Here is a 20,783-nt window from a genome sequence, read left to right on the forward strand (position 1 = left end):
TGAGTGAAAGAGAACTATGTAAATAAATAAATATTTGACAGGGTAATTATTAGAAGTGTGTCTACAGCTCAGTGTTTTTGGTAAGCTGTTGGAAATCCGTGATCTATCCCACTCACTCACCACCAAAATCTCACAAGATATTTTATACTTCTAGATGTGATAACAAGAGAGTGCTTAAGTTTAAACAACTGTAACGTGGTTTCTGGCTAACTCACTCAGAGGGAAAGACTAGTATTAGAAATCAAAACTTCTCATTAGAGTTTTGAAAAACAGGAAACCTGGCTGCCGTACAATGGGTTCATTTCAAAACAGAGACCTAGTTTTCGAGACGTTACACCCACAAAAAATAAACACAGTTTCAATAAATTATATTTAGCTGGTACATGCTTCTAAGACTCACAGCTGAAAAAGTGATGGCACCTTTAAATAGCATGCACAAAAAACATAAACATCAGCTCTCCAGCGAAACCCACCTCTTAAAGACAGACAGTGGGCTTCTAAAACCCAAACAGCTGTTTTGAAAAACAAGGAACAGTATTAGCAGGTTATTAACGAGGCCAGCCATGTCCACCCTGCTGTTCCTGGCCCGATTAGAGCAGTAGAAAAAGGGCAGAGCAGCTCTATCGGGTGTGATCCCAACAATTAGGCAGCAGCGGCTGTATCAATTCACTACTTCATTATCGCGTGCTCTGCAGGCATCCCCCACAGCGCTGGACAAACCATCTGTCTTGGAAGGTGACGCACGGTATATCGGGAAGGTAGATGATGCTATGTTGTCTCTTATCATTAGCTGCAAAAAAATCTGTTGGAAGAAATCTTTCGCAGCGAGGTTACGCTGTACTTTTTTCCAGTCAAGAAACAGAATCAAAGAGGTAGTCCTGATGTTTTCCCCCTCTGAAGCTTTTGGCTCTGGTGTTCCGTTCAGACCGGCAGGTGACTTATCAATCCACAATAACAGAGGCTGTGAGGGATATCATACAAACCAACGTCATTCATCATTCGGAACCTGCAAAAATAGAAGCAGATAATGGATGACTAACACATTACAGCATTTGTCCTCAGCAAATCCCTGTTGAGGCTTTTTAATACATTAATACTTTCATAAGCTTTAGCCCAACCCAATGAAAAATGCCTCGGCTGTTGATCTCTGTCTTTCTTCCTCCACCCCCACACAATTACCGTTCCACATTTCCTTCCTTATATCTTTCCCCTTTATGACTAAAAATGCACTTCAAACCTCCAATAATATTTTGCTCTGGCTAAGAAAGTTATTCATATAATAGATGATTGTCACATGAAAAAAGACAACTGAAGGAGAAACGGAGAGAAGCTGAGACAGAGCATTTGGATACAACAGTAATCAGAAAAAGATTATGAGAACAAAGACATGCCTCTGTATGTACCGTGAAGTCTTTTTAAAATCCTGTAGATTATGAATTAGTAAGTGAGATGATATAGAAATAGTGCATAACTTTCAAAAGATACTTCATTTTTTGGCACATAAAAAAGGAGATACAAATACTAACAGTGCCTCTTACCTGGCATCTACTATACACTAACAAGCATGTATCATGACGAAGAACCTCAGACTGACAAAACTATCAAGACATTTAGAACTAGGCTTATATTTCAACATTCTGTGTAATGGATTCTACTAAAATAAACTGAAAATTATATTTACTAGTGTTGAAATGTATGGCTTCTTGTTTCCTGAATATTTCAGTATAAGTTTTAAGGTTCACATTCAGAAGTCAGGTATTTAAAAGCATGTATCACTGCCTGTACAGTAACTTTATTCAAAGGGGGAAAATGATTTGTTAAAGGTTTTATACTATTCAACATATAACCAGAGAGAAAAGCCACATATACCCAACCATTAGTCTAACAAAAAAAAAATTCTATGCTAGTAGTATGTAAAAGTTTCAAAATAATATAGTTTATATGCTACTCTCCAAATTCAAAAGATATTGATAATGATTTAAAAACATAAAATATGTGAAACATACAAAGTTTATCATAATGCTTTAAGAAATATACCTTACACTAAATATAATTCAAGCAAGGTTAGACTTCCATAAAAATCCTGCTGCAAAAGAATTGGTCCTTGAAAGCTGAGGACCTAATCACAAAAAGGAGATGATAATGATGTATTCTGCCCTGATTGTAAAAATGAAGCCAGGTTAACCCTAATTCAGAGGTAGGAACAAGTTACTTGAGTGAGTAAGAAGGAAGCAAAGTCACTGTTCAATAAGTGGACACTGCCCTAGTTGATCCTTAAAATCAATAAACCAATCAATCAACATTTAATTAAGAGGCTACTGTATGCCAGGCACTGTGCTAAGCACTAGGGATACAAAAAGAAGCAAAAGATAGTCCCTGCACTTAAGGAGCTTACAGTCTAATGGAGGGGGAAACATGCAAACAAATATACACAAAGCAACCTATATACAGGATAAATAGGAAATAAAAAGAAGGAAAATGCTGGAATTAAGAGTGATTAATGAGGACAGCTAGATGACATAGTAGATAAAACACTGGCCTTGGATTCAGGAAGACCTGAGTTCAAATTCCGCCTCAGACACTTGACATTTACTAGCTGTGTGACCCTGGGCAAGTCACTTAACCCCCACTGCCCTACCAAAAAAAAAATAGAATGGTTAATGAAGGCTTCCTCTAGGTGGAATTTTAATTGTGTGAAAGGGAGGTCGGTAGCTGGAGTAGAGGAGGGAGAACTTTACAGGCATGAGGAATAGCCAGAGAGTATACCTAGCACTGAGAGATGGAGTGTCTTGTTAATGAAAAAGTTATAAAAACGAAGGAAGGAGGGAAGGAGGGAAGGAAGGAAGGAAGGAAGGAAGGAAGAAAGGAAGGAAGGAAAGAAGGAAGGAAGGAAGGAAGGGAAGAAATAAAAAGAAAGGAAGGAAGGAGAGAAAGAGAAAGAAAGAAAGAAAGAAAAAGACTTTAAGGCCCTGTGTTTCCAGAGTTTTGAATTTCCAGAGTTTTTTCTATGTGTGCCTCACTGTCATCATATCCTTAACTTGGTGTCCATTCTCCCAATGGTTGTCAATTGATGAACAAGTATTTATTAAGTGCTTACTCTATTCCAGGCACTCTGTCTATTAATGGGGGAATACATACTGGGTTTCTTGGAGGAATGTTGTGTAGCTACAGTTCTTACCATGTTATCTTAGTAAATACTATTGCTATGAGTTAATCATGTTTTATTCCATGGAAGATTCTGTAGACGTAAGAAAGCCAATTAAAGTTATTTTAGTTTATATTCAGACTATATTGAAGGTAAGGTAAAATTATTTAGGGTAGCTAGGTGGCTCAGTGTTGGGCCTGGAGTCAGAAAGACTTCAGATCAAATCTGACCTCAGATACTTCCTACTTGTGTGACCCTGGGCAAGTCACTTAACCTTGTTTGTCTCAGTTTCCTGGAGAAGGAAATGGCAAACCACTCCAGAATCTTTGCCAAGAAAACCTCAAATGGGGTTATATAATGAGGGAATGACAACGAAATTATCTATAAAATTATCAATGTAAAGATGTACTTTGTTATCTTATCTATTATTAAAGGTCTTATAATTAAGATCATTAAATTATTTTCATCTTACATTCAAAATGCAGTGTTGAGATCATGTGTAAAAGCCATATATATATATATATATATATATATATATATATATATATATAATCCCTTTTTTTCCAGGTACCTGGAGGTCCAGGGGCCTGATACAGTGTAGGAAGTGTTTGATCAGGTGAGGAGGAACAATTCAACGATGGAAGGCAGGTGTTAAAATGGCCTGGGTGGGTGGGTGGGTGGATGCATGTGATGTGAAGCTAAAGCACACACTTTGTCTTACAATAAAATATGAAAATACCGAATTTGATATGTATTGTGAAGTCATGGGAATATTAGTCAAAGTTGAGAAATTTAATTAAGAATAATGTCTTGTTCTTTTCCTTGTGGAAGTATTTTCAGGACAGGATGATTTGATGACTCATAGACATATTTAAAGGAAGTCTGTTACTGATCACAGAGACTGGAAAAATAAAATTGGTTGCTGTTGTTAAGTTAGTGCTGCAATAGAATCACAGACTGAATGGTACCAGTGAGATTTTCTATTATTTCTCTAATAGGTATCCAATCAATGCTGACTGTTAGGGGAGGATTACTTCATAATTACTACATGTCACATGATATAACTCTAATGTCCCTAGGTTGAAAATGACCAGTTGAATTGTTGTATCTTTGGGAAATTGTAGATGGTATGGGCACACAGGAGTCATTTTCCATATCTATTGTAACCTGACCATTATAAAATCTCCTAAATTCCTATCCCCACTAATTTGAAATGGTTAATTACAATAGAATGGAGATAAAGTTTCCTTATACCCTAGAAAAAAAAAAAGACCATTCTGCAGCAAATAGTGTTTTTTTTCTGTTTTGCTCTTTATTTCTGTGGGACTATTGATGCTACTTGTCACCAAAGGAAGCTTTTTTTAGCATAGATATAAATATAAAACTTTTTATATATGTATATATATATATATTACTTTTAGGCATATAAATATAATGTCTGATACATTTCAATAAAATTACTTGAAAATGTGTAATTATCTCATCTCCAGTGAAGCAGGTCAAGGGCATAGTGAGAATGACTTTAAAATATTTACTACAATAATTGTGACAGTTCTTCACTTATATTCACATAATCACTTTGAATTAAATTGAAAAGCATTCTTACAGAGCAAGGGAGAATCCTTCATATTTCAAAGAAAATACAACATTGCTGGGCTAGCTAGTTCTGGAAAGGTGGTACTATTCTTACTATACCATCCATTTTGCTGTGTTAAAAAGTTCTGGTTAACATCTATCTAAAGATAGCTGAGCCATTGCCAGTTCAATGTTGAACTGCATCTATGTAATAATTCAAGTGTTTTTTAAATAATTATTTGGTGATTCAATGGTCATTTTACTTTAATATTTTGAGAAGTTATGATAGGGGTTTTCTCTATCAATACATATTGTCCGTTTTCTTGTTGGTTTTTTGTTTTTTGCAGGGCAGTTGGGGTTAAGTGACTTGCCCAGGGTCACACAGCTAGTAAGTGTTAAGTGTCTGAGGCCGGATTTGAACTCAGGTCCTCCTGAATCCAGGGCTGGTGCTCTATCCACTGTACCACCTAGCTGCCCCTTCTTGTTGGTTTTTAAGAGAAGTCTTTCCCAGTCCTCCTGCCCTTAGAGATTACCTCTGATTTATGCTGTTTATATCTTGTTTCTACACATTGGATTTTCCCCTCCAAAGTCAAACGTCAAGTCAACAATAAGAATAAGACTAACATCTAGTCACCATGTGGCATTCTTTCCAAATGATTAAGCTATCTTTTATTTAGGGAAGGTTTGAAGAATGAGTTCAAAATTGGTACTTAATGATCTCCTAAAAGTTCAAAAGATTTTTCTTTTTCAGTAATGTGTCAGGAATTGAAGTTGCAAAAGGGCAATGGAAAAGCATGTGGTGGACATGAACTGAGTACAAAATACCATAATCCGTAATTCACACAGCAGAAGTAGTATAAATGATTTCTTCATGGAAAAAAAGAAGGGTTGAACATGCTGTGAGTCAGAAGGTTAACTGATGAACACTTTATGAGTTTCACTTGTATCCTTAAGAACTTAAGGAAGACACCCTGATTATTGAATAAAAACCTGTGACGTACCAATAACGTGATGAGGGTCACAGGGATTGGGTAAATGCATGGACAGGTTGTGATCCACATTTCTGGAGGGAGTACTCTTATCAATGAGATCACATATCCTTTGGAATGTTGGAGCAGGAAGTCAAGTACTGTAAATGTTCAGTCATTTCAGTTGCATCCAGCTCTTCATGACCCTATTTGGGGTTTTCTTGGGAAAGATACAGGAGTGGGTTGCCATTTCCTTCTCCAACTCATTTTACAGACACAAAACTTGAGGCAAACAGGTTGAAGTGATTTTCCCAAGTTCACACAGCTGGGAAATGTCTGAGGTCAGATTTGAATTCAAGAAGATGAGTCTTCCTTAATCGAGGAGCTCTATACACTGCTTCCTTTTAAGGGTCTATTTCTTTTAGATCTAGATAAGCAGCTGGTGTAGCAGTAGAAAGTGTAAAATGGAGATAATAGCACCTACCTCCCAGGGTTATTCTGAGGATCAGATGAGATAATATTTTTTAAAGTCTAGCACATAGTAGGCACTATATAAATGCTTATTCCTTTCTCCCTATATATCTTCTTATCAAAAGTGTTATGGAAGAAGATATTAGATTATATGGAAGGGCTTAAAGAACCAGTAATCAACAAATTTTACCAAAAAATAGATTTCCATTTATGTAATGGCAATATGAAAAGTCCTAGAGGAGCCCAAATGTCTCCAAAGTACTCCAATGAAGTTCTACAAAACTACAAGAAGAATGATAACACAATGTATTCTGAGATTTTTGTCTTTTTAAAAAAACTGTTGAGTATAGTGCTGCATGATCCTGATTATGATTCCTTGGTAACTGAACTATTTCTCTTTAACCATTTGCATATTTTTGGAGGGATACAGGAGCTCTGAATTTTGGCTCTGAGATTTTTGTCATTTTCAATTTATTCCCCCCACCCAAGTCATGCCAATAAGCATTTATTAATCACTTCTGTGAGATAAACTTATGCAAAAACCAGGGAATACAAATATAAGCAAAAATAGAGTCCTTTCCCTCAAGGAGCTTACATTCTAAGAATATACAATACACAGAAGAGAGTCTAAAACCTTAGTAGGGAAAAAAGGAAAATGCCCATTTGGGGGCATTATGGAAAAAAGCCTGGGGTGGCAGGAGTAAAGCTTGGAGAAGAATGAAGAAATTATCTGTTTCGTCACTTTCCTTAATTCCAGATTCTATCTATTTTCATTTTTCCCTTTGTTTCTAACAGCTCCAGGGACTCATCTTTTATCATGACTTTAAATATGGTACTGAGATGATTTGTTTACTCATGGTTTTCAGAGAGATAAAGCATTATTAAATTACATTTCATTAGCCCGTTTCCCAGGTTGATTTTGATAGAAGAAACCTCACATATCATTATAATTTTCTTCTCTTTAGACTTTCTTATGTTGTTTGTCTCATTGAACCACCGAGTTCTCTTGGCTCCATTTTATCTCAGGGCATCAACTACTTGGATCAAGTGGTCTACTTTCTATTTAAAGCTCCTTACAATTTTTTTTTTTTTTGGTGAGGCAATTGGGGTTAAGTGACTTGCTCAGGGTCACACAGCTTGTCAGTGTCAAACGTCTGAGGCCAGATTTGAACTCAGGTGCTCCTGATTCCAGGGCCGGTGCTCTATCCAATGTGCCACCTACCTGTCCCCTCCTTACAATTTTTAATGAGCTTTAATTTCATTTTTAAAAAATATATCTTCTCTTGTTTCCTACATCCATTATTGGAGTCCTTGTTGGGTAACACATTCTGTTTTGTTTGTTTTGTTCTTTGAGATTCACACTTATTATCTAGTTAATTTCTTCTGGATTTACCTTTGGCCTGATTTTAAGCCATAGTATTTCTTAATTGTATTAGGAGTTTTCTTCTTTTATTCATTTTTCCTGGATTTTGACTTTTTACCAAAGTCAGGCTCTTTCCCCTCCAGTATTCTTTGATTAGGTATGCAGATCTTGCTTGCATCTCCTTAAGTTCTAGATGAGTTCCTGTATTTTTACTCTTTTTGCTACTCCTAACCTGGGACTGTGAGCTTGGTTTTAGAGCCAGTCTCCACCCTCTGCTTCAATTCCTGACTTTTCCTTCTATCTATTGGTAAGTATGACGTTGGCCTGTCTTTGGCTCCTTTGACTTTCATAGTCACAACTTGGAAGCTGGCTTTGTTCCCTGATAAGGGTGTGAGGGATACTGACCTGATATCATGGATTGCATTGGCTCTGTGCCTTCTGGATACCTCCCAGCCTTGTCTCCATCTCCTTGACCTCCTGGTACTGAATATCAGAGTTTGTGCTCATCTGGGGATGCATAAAGGGCACTGTGTCTCGCTGTTTCCCTTAGTAGTCATCTATTGGGAGGTAGGCTCACTTACTTGCCAGTTACCACTCTCTTTATCCTTGGCTGGCTCCAATAGGCAAGGGCTGAGATCCTGCTGGCTTCAGAATCTATATCTGGAGATAAAGCTATTTTCTAAAAACAACAATAACTAGCTACCTAGTGCCAGGCACTGATGCTAACTATTTTACAAATATACTCTCATTTGATCCTCACAACAACTCAGAAAGGTGGGTGCTTTTATTCTCCCCATGTTATAGTTGGGGAACTGAGGGAAACAGAGGCTAAGTGACTTGCCCAAGGTGAAACAGCTAGTAAGTGTCTGTGGCCAGATTTGAATTCAGATTTTCCTCATTCTAGGTCCAATGCTCTATTCATGACAACATCTAGATATGGGGCCAGCCAGCTTCTGGTGGTACAGACCTGTAGAGGATGGAGGAGCATATTAATGTTTCCCCTTTAATTTTCCTGATTATTCATTCATCAATAACCCTTTAAAATTTTTGCTAGGAGAAGCTGGGCTCAGCTGAACCCTTTCAATTTACAACCTTTATTAGAAGTAAATGTTTGGGGCAGCTAGGTAGAGCAGTGGATAGAGCACCGGCCCTGGAGTCAGGAGGACCTGAGTTCAAATCCAGCCTCAGACACTTAATACTTACTAGATGTGTGACCTTAGGCAAGTCACTTAACCCCAATTGCTTCACTTAAAAAAAAAAAGAAGTAAATGTTCAAGGTAATCATAATACTATATTGTAGTATGATTAAATATTATCCTAGACAATATTATTTTATATATGACTAGCTATTGTTACAGAGAATAATACTATTATCAAATGATAACAATATTTATAATAATAATTGCATTCATATAATGTTTCAAGGCTTGCAAAGTACTTTACATATATTACCTATTTTGATCTTTTTAACAACCATGTAATGTAAATTCTATTATTATCCTTACTTCACAAGAGGAAATTGAAGCTATATTTTTTATATACACACACATACACACATGTATATAGGTATACATGTGTGCTCGTATTGTATAATGCATGTATATATGTATGTGCATATCTGTATATATGTGCATGTGTGTATATGTATATGCATGTGTGTATGTGTATAGATACATACACAATACATAAACATATAGACATATTTGAAACATATCAAATATATATCATATGAAATATATATTTCCTTTTCATAACTATCTTTCCTATGGATATAAATTCTTGAAAAGGAAACCAGATATGTACACATATACAGATGTATGTATATATTACATGTCTATACACATACATATACACATACATGTGCATATATATGTATATATGCTGATGGTTTTCTATTTAACTTTATTTTTTTGGCAGGGCAATGAGGGTTAAGTGACTTTCCCAGGGTCACACACCTAGTAAGTATCAAGTGTTCGAGGTCAGATTTGAACTCAGGTCCTCATGAATCCAGGGCTGGTGCTTTATCCACTGTGCCACCTAGCTGCCCCCTCTATTTAACTTTCAATAGAATCTATGCCGTTTTATATGTGTAAAAGTAATAAAACATGGTAGTTGTCTAGAATAATTCCCCCCATCTTTCTGGCATAGACTGTTGCTCCATTAACTGAGATTGTTATCAACTCTGTAGGCAGCTGAAACTATTGTACTGGTCCCAGGGAGGTTTCATTCATCCACCTTGATATGCTTAAGAGAATATAAGCATATTGCCCAAGTTCTTTTTCATGGGCATGGAAGGGTATTTGTATTCTCTTTCACAAGTAAATTTGATTAGAACAAACAAAGATTTTGACAGATGTTCAAAAGACTGTTTTAAACAATGTAAAAATGATGAAAGTAGGACACAAACAATGATAAAACATGCAGACAGTCCTCTTTAATTAAAAGTCAGAAATTTAACTTGGCATAATTACTAAATTAAAATTTCGCCCAGCCTAATTCACTTCTTAGATCATAACAGTTTTGTTATCTTTTACATTATATCCTTACCATCAAGATTGCTAAAAATAAAATATAATTTGTCTGCCTTCAGAGATCAACATCTTTTAACAGTAGGTGTTATCTTAACAAAATGTTAATTTTAGCTGCAGAAAAAAATGAATGGGTTAGGCAGTATTAATTATTTGCTTAAAAGGGTACAAAACATAAGAAGATAAATTTTCCCTTACATTTTGATATTGAAATCACCATCAGTATAACATTGTAATGAGATAAAAGTTCATTATGGCAGCCTTTATTTTACTTTGTTATGCAAAAATAGAACACACTAGTGGGGAAATTCTTTATTGAGTTACAATTATCCTCCAAGGATATAGCAAATGAGATATCATTAAAAATATTTAAGTTTAATTATGCAGTACACATAGATACTGAATCAAAATACATATGCACACAGTGTAAGCACTTCAATCATACTTTTGAAACCTTTTACTTCTGATTTTTGCTTTCAAAGAGAAAGTCGACATTAATAAAACCACCATGAACAAGACTTTTGCCTTCTCTGTTACACCAAGCAAACTCTGTGAGGAAAATATTATTCTTGTTCCTATAGCTCTCCAACAATTGACTGTGGAAAACTTAGTAGGTCAGTTCCATCAAGTAGTACTTTTCCCACAGCAAAAATTTCAATTTCACCCCTAGTCTGGAGTACTACTCTGGTTATTCTTGCCTGTTTCCTGTTTCCCTTCCTTCAGTGTCCAAAAAGGAAACCTGATTGGACCATCTATTCTCCTTTTCTTACCCCCTTTACATACTCCCTGCTAAATACTCTTTACCCTGGGTCATTCTGATGACGGCTGCCACACTTCCATTCAACAAACATTTATTAAGCTTCTACTACATGCAAAGTTCTGTGCTGGATGCTAACAAACAAAACGTTACTTGCTCTTAAGGAGTTCACAACATATTAGTGTAACAGGACATTCTCAGAGAGAAGTAAATCTAAAATACATTCAGTGGGATTCCAAGACAAACACACACACACACACACACACACACACAGTAGAAGCTAGGAGGGGGAAATCAGGAAGTCTCTTTCCTATACGTGATTCTATTTAAACTGTCAGTAGGACTAACATTCTTCCCTTCAGAGTTAACAGTGGTTTGAAGATTGCTAATTATCCAGGATTGATCTTAAAATCAGTCAATCCAATTACAATATTCCTTCCCTTCCTCCCCACTGAAAGATCAGAAGACATTTTAAAACAGTGAAACAAGTTGCCCCTACTCTCCTTGCTTTTTCATTGTTTATGATAATCATCAACACTAACAAAAATTTTAATGAGTTGGGGCAGCTAGGTGGCGCAGTAGATAAAGCACCAGCCCTGGATTCAGGAGGACCTGAGTTCAAATCCAGACTCAGACACTTACTAGCTGTGTGACCCTGGGCAAGTCACTTAACCCTCATTGCCCAGCAAAAGAAAAACGAAAACAAAAACAAAATTATTGAGTCTCTCCTGTGGACATAGTCCTCTGAGAGAAACAAATAAATACAACACAGAGCCTTTATACTGAAAGAGTTGACAAATAAGTTGGAGAAAGAGAATGCAATATTGCTAGCTTATATATCACTTTACTGTAACAAAGTAATTTGCATGAACTACATTGTTGGATTCTCCAAACAATCCTGTGAGGTACTTATTACTATATTATTACTCCTATTTATAAGTGATAGAAATTGAATTTCAGACAGGTTCAATGACTTGCCTAAAGACAAAAACTAAAAAAAATAACAATATTACATATAATTATAATGTAATGAGACAAATTTTCAGATAGAGTTTTGAGAACCATTTCACTGCTTGACAGTCATACTTTCTATATTATCAGCATCAAATGTATTTGTTGCAAAAGATTTCCTCCCTTTCCTTAAATACCCTATCTTTATCAGTACATGTTCCCAATCTTGAAACATTCTTTCCACCTACTACCTATATCAACAAGCATTTATTGAATACCTCCTATGTGTAAGGCACTTTGTGAAGGGCTAAATATGTGGTTCATTATATTATATGTGGTCCCTGCCTCAGAAGGTTCACATCTAATTGTTAAAACAAGGTATCTCTATAATTTACACGTGTATATGTATGCACACATAATATGTACTCACACACACATATATTCCATTATAACACAATGTAGTTTGAATAAATTCATTATAATTGAAAGGAGTTCAAAATAGGGAGACATTCATTTGGGTTCTAGGAGCAGGGAAAGCTTTAGTAAGAGTCAGAATGTGATCTGTTATTAAAATAAAAAAAGGAGTGAATGGGAATACATCCTGGGTAAGAGAAATAGTGGGAACAAAGGTGAAGAAGGAAGCATGATTTATTCAAAGAGTAATGAGCAAAACAGTTTAGCTGTAGTGAGAGAGTAAGGGAAAGTAAATTAGAGATGTAGGCAAAGATCAAAATGTGGAAAGTTATAAATGTCAAGTTAAATATTTTGGACATTCATTTACAGGGAAAGAATGGAAGACATTTAAAGTTTTTAAGTAAGAACATGACATATAGAACAGGATAGTTTAGGAAGATTTATCTGATGTGTTGAACAGATTGATGGGAGGGGGTAAGGCTGGAGGTAGGGATATTAGTTGGAAAATTTATCATAGTCCAAAAATGAGAGGTGGCATTGCCTAGTGGCAATGGAAATGGAAAGTACATGATGGATTCCAAGGTCCATTTTGAGATACACTGGAAGGAACCAGTCTAAAACAGTTATTTTAGGATATCATTACATGAGGTAATAGTTTCTTTTTAAAAATACAAACCTCAACTGAAAGCCACAGAAAATAATCCAACATCTAGAATCTACCCGTATAGCCACATGATCAAATGGAAAAATCAGAAATGCTAAAGAAATACATTTCTCAAAAATATAATTAATAAATAGTTTAAAATTCTGGAATAAGGGAGATTTTACTTAGGAAGATTTTTAAAAATGACTGAAATAGAGGCAGCTAGGTGGCACAGTAGATAAAGCACCAGCTCTGGATTCAAGAGGACCTGAGTTCAAATCTGTCCTCAAACACTTGACACCTACTAGCTGTGTGACCCTGGGCAAAGTCACTTAACCCTCATTGCCCCACAAAAAAAGACTGAAATACTAGACATAACCCCAAATTTAATAGCAATATGGAAAAGAAGTTGATTGGGTTTTTTTACATTTCAAAGAAACTTTACTGAAACTTATATTTCACCAAACTTGTACTAATCTGGATTTTTTACATGTTTCTTTTAGAAAAAGCTGCTATTTTACATGTTTAACATTTTATTTTATCAACATTGATATGATATTCTTTGAAAATAATCTTAGAGACTCTTCCAAGCTTAAAAAATGAGGTCAAAATGATATTATTTTAAAAGGATCATAGATTTAGAAATAGATGGGACCTTGGGTACCATTTAGTCTAGCCCTTTATTTTACAGACAAAAAACCCCCTAAAAACTGAAGCTCAGAAAAGCTCAGTGACATGTGCAAGGATCCATGGGTTTGAAGAATCATAGAATTTCAGAGCTGAAACAGATTCTAGTCCAATCTTTAGAAAATAGTAGTGCCCAGTTGGTAATACCTTTACAGTCATTTACACTGTGTGTGAGCATTTGATATCACTCTTCCCTTATGAACGTGATTTAGTGGGGAGATCAGAGGCCTGGGAGTCAGAGATCTTGTGTTCAAGTCCTCAAATGTTCCCGTGACTTTTTTTTTTGAGGCAATTGGGGTTAAGTGACTTGCCCAGGGTCACACAGCTAGTAAGTATTAAGTGTCTGAGGCCGGATTTGAACTCAGGTCCTCCTGACTCCAAGGTCAATGCTCTATCCACTGCACCACCTAGCTGCCCCATCCCGTGACTTTAATGAATTACAAAGATTGCACCCACAACTCAATATCCATTACTATTCTCTCTCATGAGCTCCAGTCATACATTTCCAAGTGTCTATTGGGCATTTCAAACTGAATATCTCTTAGGTACCAGAAATCCAGTATGTCCAAAACATAGCTTATTCTTCTCCTCCTCCTCCAATCCACCCCTCTTCCAAATTGCCTTATTTCGTTTGAGGATTCTGTCATCCTTCTATTCTCCTAGGTTCACAATCTCAACATTATCTTAAATTCTTTACTCTCATTCACACATGTCCAATTATTGCCAAATTTTTTTGTTTCTACCTCTACGATATTTTTTTCCTTTGTCTCCTTTTTATTCACATAATCACCATCCTCATTTGTGCCTTCATCACTTCTTGCATGGAGTATTCTTGGATCAGGAAACACAGTTCTCAGAAGCAACTCCGGTGTGTTCAGGTCAAAAATTAGCCTACCATGAACCTCAAAGGACCAGGTAGATTGACTAGAGATTCCAGTTTTATAAAGGAGCTCTATTCTCAATGGACCAATTTCCTGTCAATGATACAAAACCAACAGAGTCTCTGTGGAGTGATTTAGGACCAAGAATAAATGAGGGCCAAACCTTTACTGTTGTAAAGGTTTCTCTCACTGTTGTCACTTACTTGGGTCAATCAGAATTAAACCAGCTCTGTTACAGATTAACTATGAGGCTTAGATACATTACTAATTTTAGATAGGCTCAGTTACCTCACCTATAAAACAAGATGGGGTAAGACTTCTCAGATTCCTTCAAGTTTTGACAGTTTATGATTCTAAATGGGGACATAAATGCATTCAGTTAAAGAAATAAGCAGAATATTGAGTAGAAGCAATACAGAATAACCCTAGGGAAAGAAGAAACTGCAGATGGAAGAGAATGTGGCTAAACATCTGCTAGACCTATTGCACATGTACCAACTCTTCCCAGAAGTGCATAGCAGTCCCTTACACCAGAATTTCAGCTGACACAAAGTTGAAAACTATTGTTAAGGCATATTATCACATGGTAACACTGAGCAGTGAATCCAGCTGAATGACTCACCTGGCAGATATCATAATCCATGAAGAGCAGTATCAGGACACTAAAAAAGGTCATCAGGGCCCCAGAATTATTAGAATTGTAAGTGTCCCTCTTTGAACATATGTGCTATGACCACATGTGTTCCTTATATGTTTTATTCCCTATCTTTTTTTCTACTCTTCCAACTGATGCTGTCAAGATTTGTAGAGTATGGTCCATATTTATGGGGGCAATACATATTTCTTACTAAGTCATTTAAATAAATGCCTTTGCATTATGATAATTGGGCATTCAAGGAAACTGTTAAAGGAAAGAACAACACTGCAGGCTCATGAGAAGTTTTAGTAATGTAGACATGCAAAGTATATTGAACCCGAGCTAACCGTCCCCATGGGTATCTAATTTGTGAATGTGAGTCAGGGCATAGCCCACATGAGGCTCTATAGTACTCTGATGGTTTCATTGATGGAAGCCCACTGTATCTAGTTTGCCTCAGATCCCTAACTGTAATTCTCTCTAGCCCATCTTCCTGAAATGCCACCCTACTTCTGGGATTTCTATCCCGGGGCCATGCCATTTTGGTTATCAATAGCCCATTAGAGCTACCTGGCTACAGACCCCAATTCCAGGCTTTCTGTTTGCTATACTGCTACAACTTTTCTTCCTCCCTTCTTCCCTCCTCCCAGCTTTTCACATAACAATGTGCAAATCAAACTAATACTCCTATTATGTGTGACCCTGGGCAAGTCCCTTAACCCTCATTGCCCTGAAAAAAAAAAAAGATAATCTACTTTGTAGTAAAGACAACTTCTCATTTGTAATTTAATTCCCAATGTTTAATGCACTGTATGGTAAATGGCAACAATATATTCAAGGCTTTTTCATTCATTCTTATGTCAAAAATGTGTCTACTAAATTAATATATTATTGGTTCTTTCAGGAAGTCTTATGAAAGTTTTTTTTTTTAATGTAGTAGGCATGCATGTATGTGAACTAATTCACAATCTATTGGTTTTCCACCTTTCACTCTGCCTTTCTTCACCACACCCTCCTCTTCATTTACACAGCAGCATCCAATCCCTCAATCCTTCAATTTACTCCCAGGCCATTTTTTCTGCACTAACTTCTCTCTCCTCTTGTCTCCATCTTGATCCCTTGGTGAATAAATTCAACCGTACATTTGCGTTGAATACAAAAATTCAACTCTTCTTGAATACCTGTTCTCCTTATCACTCATTGACTAAGTCCTGCCAAGTCTCAACAATGGATCACTCCCACCATCTGCCATCTTTGTTCCAACACATATGCTACTAAATGAAGGTGGAGTAAATCCTGTAACCATTCTGATTGCATCCATTACAAATATACATTACAAAACCTTAGCTGGACCCTGCTGCTAAGTAATCCTATTATCCCATCCTCCACAGTGGCTCTTCCAAACCTTTTCATCCCTCCTCAAAACTGTCATGGCTTTCTCTCCTCTCACTCTCTTAGATGACATCCTTGCCTCATATTTTACAGAAAAAAATGAGGTCATTTACTGTGAGCTCCATGTTCTCTCTTCCTAATCTCATATCACTCATAAGTCCTGTACAAATATCTCCTCCTGTATTCCTATCATACATGATGAGGTGGTCTTAATCCTTATCAAGGATAGTCCACCCTACCTCTACCTGCTTAAGTGATCCCATTTCATACTGTCTCCTCCAACAGATTGCCCCCTCATTCCTACTCTATTGCTTATTTTCTTTTTCTTTTTTCTTCTCTTTTTTCTTTTTTTACTTTTTTTCTATTGCTTATTTTCAATCTCACCCTGTCTACTGGCTCATTCCCTAATGCCTATAAATATGTCTCTTCCCCATCCTCAAAAAACTCTCACTTGATCTTTCTATCTTCATTAAATATTGCCCTATATCTCTTCTGCTCTTTGTAGCTAAACTCCTCAAAAAAGTGGTCTGGAATAGGTGCTTACACTTTCGCCATCACTCTACTTTTTATTTTCAAAAAAAATTTTTTTTGGTGGGGCAATGAGGATTAAATGACTTGCCTAGGGTTACACAGCTAGTAAGCATCAAGTGTCCGAGGGTGAATTTGAACTCAGGTCCTCCTGATTCCAGGGCCAGTGCTCTATCCACTGTGCCAACTAGCTGCCCCTCTCACTCTACCTCTAACCCCATTACAATCCAGTTTTCAACCCCATTCCACTGAAACTGCTCCCTTCAAAGTTACCCAAGATCTTTTAGTTGCCAAATCCAATGAATGGCCTTTTCTCACATGCCTTTGTCATTGCTGATCACCCTTTCTTCCTTCATACTCCCTTCTCTCTAGGATTTAAGGATACTTCTCCTTTTACCTATCTGATTGCTCAGTTTCCTTTGCCAGATTTTCCTTCAGATCATGCCTTCTAAACAAAGGTTGTCCCTCAAGGTTCTTTCCTGGGCCCTCTTCTCTTCTCTCTCTCTACTGTTTCAATTGGTAATCTCATCAGCTTCCATAGATTTAATTATCTCTAGACTGGCAATCCTCAAATATACCTACTCTGCCCTTATCTCTCATTTTACCTCCAATCTGGCTTTTCCAACTGCCTATAACACATCTCATAGCAACTAGGTAGTTCAGTGGATAGACTAATCTTGGAGTCAAAAGGACCTTAGATAAAATCCAGCCTCGGACCCTCAGTAGCTATGTGACCCTGGGTAAGTCACTTAACCCTGTTTGTGTCAATTCCTCATCTGTAAAATGAGCTATAAGAAGGAAATGGCAAACCACTCTAGTATATTTACCAAGAAAACCCCCCAAATGGGGTCATAGAGAATCAGACACAAATAAAATGACTCAGCAACAACATAAGACATCTCAAACTGGATGTCCAATAGACATCTTTAACTCAACTTGTACAAGACTGAACTCACTTTCTTTCCACGTAAATTCTTCCCTCCTCCAATCTTTCCTATTACTATAGAGGGTAAAATCATCTTCCCAGTCCCTCAGACTCACAACTTAGGTGTCATCTTCAACTCCTCAATGTCTTTCACCCCATTTATACATATCTTGTGTATGCCTCCTTTTCTCCTGTGACACTGCCACTATTATGGTGCAGGCCCTCATCACCTCATTCCTAAATGACTGCAATAGCCTGCTGGTGAGTCTCCTTGGCTCCCTACTCTAATCTATGCTCCATTCAGCCACCAAAATGATTTTTTTAAGGGCATGTCCAATCACATTTCCCCACCCTACCTTGGAAAACTGACTTAATAGTGGTATTGCTGGGTCAAAGTATATAGACAGTTTTATAATTCTGTGGGCATAATTCCATATTGCTCTCCAAAATGGTTGAATCAGTTCACAGTTGTACCAACAGTATAAATTAGCATCCTGATATATCCACATCCTTTGCAAGATTTGTCATTTTTTCCTTTTATCATTTTAGCCAATCTTATAGGTGGGAAAAATTAAACTCATGCTATAAATTAAGTATATGGACATTTACTGTCCTTCATAAGCAATCAGTAAGTCACAGTACCCATGGTGATCAAAGGAAAGAAAATGGAGAGAATTTCAATTACGAGGGATTCCAAAGTATTTCTGATAATGTAGGTTGTGTTAGCAGCTTTCAGGAAATAATGAGATTTACAGTATGGTATACGTAAAAAGAGGGGCAGCTAGGTGGTACAGTAGATAGAGTATTGGGCCTAGAGTCAGGAAGATCTCAGTTCAAATGTGGCCTCAGACACTTATTAGCTGTGTGACTCTGGGAAATCATTCAACCCTCTTTGACTCAGTTCCTCATCTATAAAATGAGGACATGGTGGAGAAAGATCCGGCAAACCACTCCAGTATCTTTGCCTAAAAATCCCAATAGATGGCATCTATGGGATACCAAAGAGTTAGACATGACCGAAAGACTGAACAGCAACAAAATGTACAGAAAGAGTTTAGGCATTGGTATGCCTATCTTATTTGTTTTGTTACCCTCCCTTGGATTCTGGTTCCTTCATTAAGAATGATATATTATTACTCCAAGGGCAGAAGATAATAGTATTATCATAATCAAATAAGAGAAAAATATTTTAGATGGAAAAAGGAGAGAATGTATTATACCAGCAACTATGGCAAATAAATGTTATTATAATAGTTTGCCTGAAATAATTAATGAAAATCAAATTTACTTTCAGCTAACTTAATTTTATTGAGATATGATGTAAAGTAATTATTCTTAGGTTATGTCTGTTCACTATGTCTAAAATTGTATTCATATATTTTATATAACAAAATTCAAAAGCTCAACTAGGTCAAGGAATGGTAAAAAAAAAAAAATCAAAACATTCGTTTATGTGAAAAATTGTCCTGACACCAACATCAATCAGGTTAACAGATATCTGACTATAACTACAAAGATTTGGAAGAAAAACTTTCTGGCTTCCATTCATTTACATTTACATTAAAACTATATAAATAAGGGGGCAGCTAGGTGGCGCAGTGGATAAAGCACTGGCCTTGGATTCAGGAAGACCTGAGTTAAAATCTGACCTCAGACCCTTGACATTTACTAGCTGTGTGACCCTGGGCAAGTCACTAAACCCCCATTGCCCTGCAAAAAAACCAAAACAAAACAAAACCCTATATAAATAACAAATTCTTTCCAAAGGAATTCTTAATAAATACTAGCCTTTCTCCAATTTGATAAATTTTATGTTTCAAAAATTTTAAGTTGATTCCAAAGTTTCTGTGCAGAAGTGAACACACTTTAATGATTAAACTTGATTTCATCTTTTTTCAAGTTTACTTTTGAATTGGAAAAATAGATTATTCATAAATACACAATCAAAAGCCACGACAGCCCCAGAAATTCTATAATACTTCCATTATAAGACCAGGTATAAATGATAGTTCAGCTTTATCAATATTACAGTTATCTTTTTAAAAGGAAAGACAGAATATCGGTTTCAAATATACATAGATAACAGAATCGAATACAAGAAATTAAATATTTTAGTTATATTCCAAATGTATTACCTTCTTTGCCTAAATTTAATATCTTGCATAATTTTGAAAGGTACCATTAAAGCTTCCTTTGCCAATGGATCAACAGAAATAATTCTTATTTTAATTACAATAGGATATAGTAGGATACTTCAATACATGTAAGATCTCACTAATGTGAGTTCTCCCTCTGATGATGGAGATTAGAATCCCCCCATGTCCTCCTGCCCAAGGTAGCTCTTGTGCATGTCCTCCTTCCAGAAACCTTACCAGCAAAGGGGAGGATGCATCCAACTGTTGATAATTTTAATCTCACTCTCCTGACATTTTGGAAACAACAGAGGAGCATAGAGACCCCCAGTTGATTATCCCTTGCTGTCACTATGTGACCAACCCATCTGTTTTTCCAATCACGAATCTCTCTGGTGATATCATTTATAGGGATTCTCCTGTGAAATACCTAATTTGCAATTTGTTGCAGCATACTTATGCCCACTATTGACTTCTCCAGTGCCCTCTGGTGTGGCATGATGGCAAATTAGGTTTTTACATTTAACATTTTCAACCCATTTTGTTTCTTAGTTTAATGGTACATTGGCTCCCAACATCTCACCTTCCTCCTACACTTGATTTTTTTTCACTTAAACTCTAGGAAGAATAGGATTATTTGAATGTGTATCTGAACTCTGTTTTGCTATCACTATTCAATATTAGCCTTTGAAAATTTCACATTCTCTCCTTTCTTCCCTCCTAATCCAGTCCTATTTTCTTAAAAGCAATGATGCATCAAGAGTAACATAGGATTCAATAGAAAAG

The 20,783-nt window shown here is 36.4% G+C and overlaps 1 protein-coding gene across 5 annotated transcripts in view; it reads right to left on the minus strand.

The window, feature by feature from the left end:
- Positions 1–20,783, minus strand: part of PAM (peptidylglycine alpha-amidating monooxygenase) — a 310,801-nt gene that overhangs the window by 256,838 nt on the left and 33,180 nt on the right. For all 5 annotated transcript variants that reach the window (XM_043982355.1, XM_043982346.1, XM_043982336.1 and 2 more), the window contains exon 2: positions 474–1,006. In XM_043982355.1, coding sequence (XP_043838290.1) covers positions 474–565 — 92 coding nt within the window. In that variant the 5' untranslated portion in view covers positions 566–1,006. The remainder of the gene's footprint in view (positions 1–473; positions 1,007–20,783) is intronic.

Source organism: Dromiciops gliroides, chromosome 1 (assembly GCF_019393635.1).
Source record: "Dromiciops gliroides isolate mDroGli1 chromosome 1, mDroGli1.pri, whole genome shotgun sequence".
Lineage (NCBI taxonomy): Eukaryota > Metazoa > Chordata > Mammalia > Microbiotheria > Microbiotheriidae > Dromiciops > Dromiciops gliroides.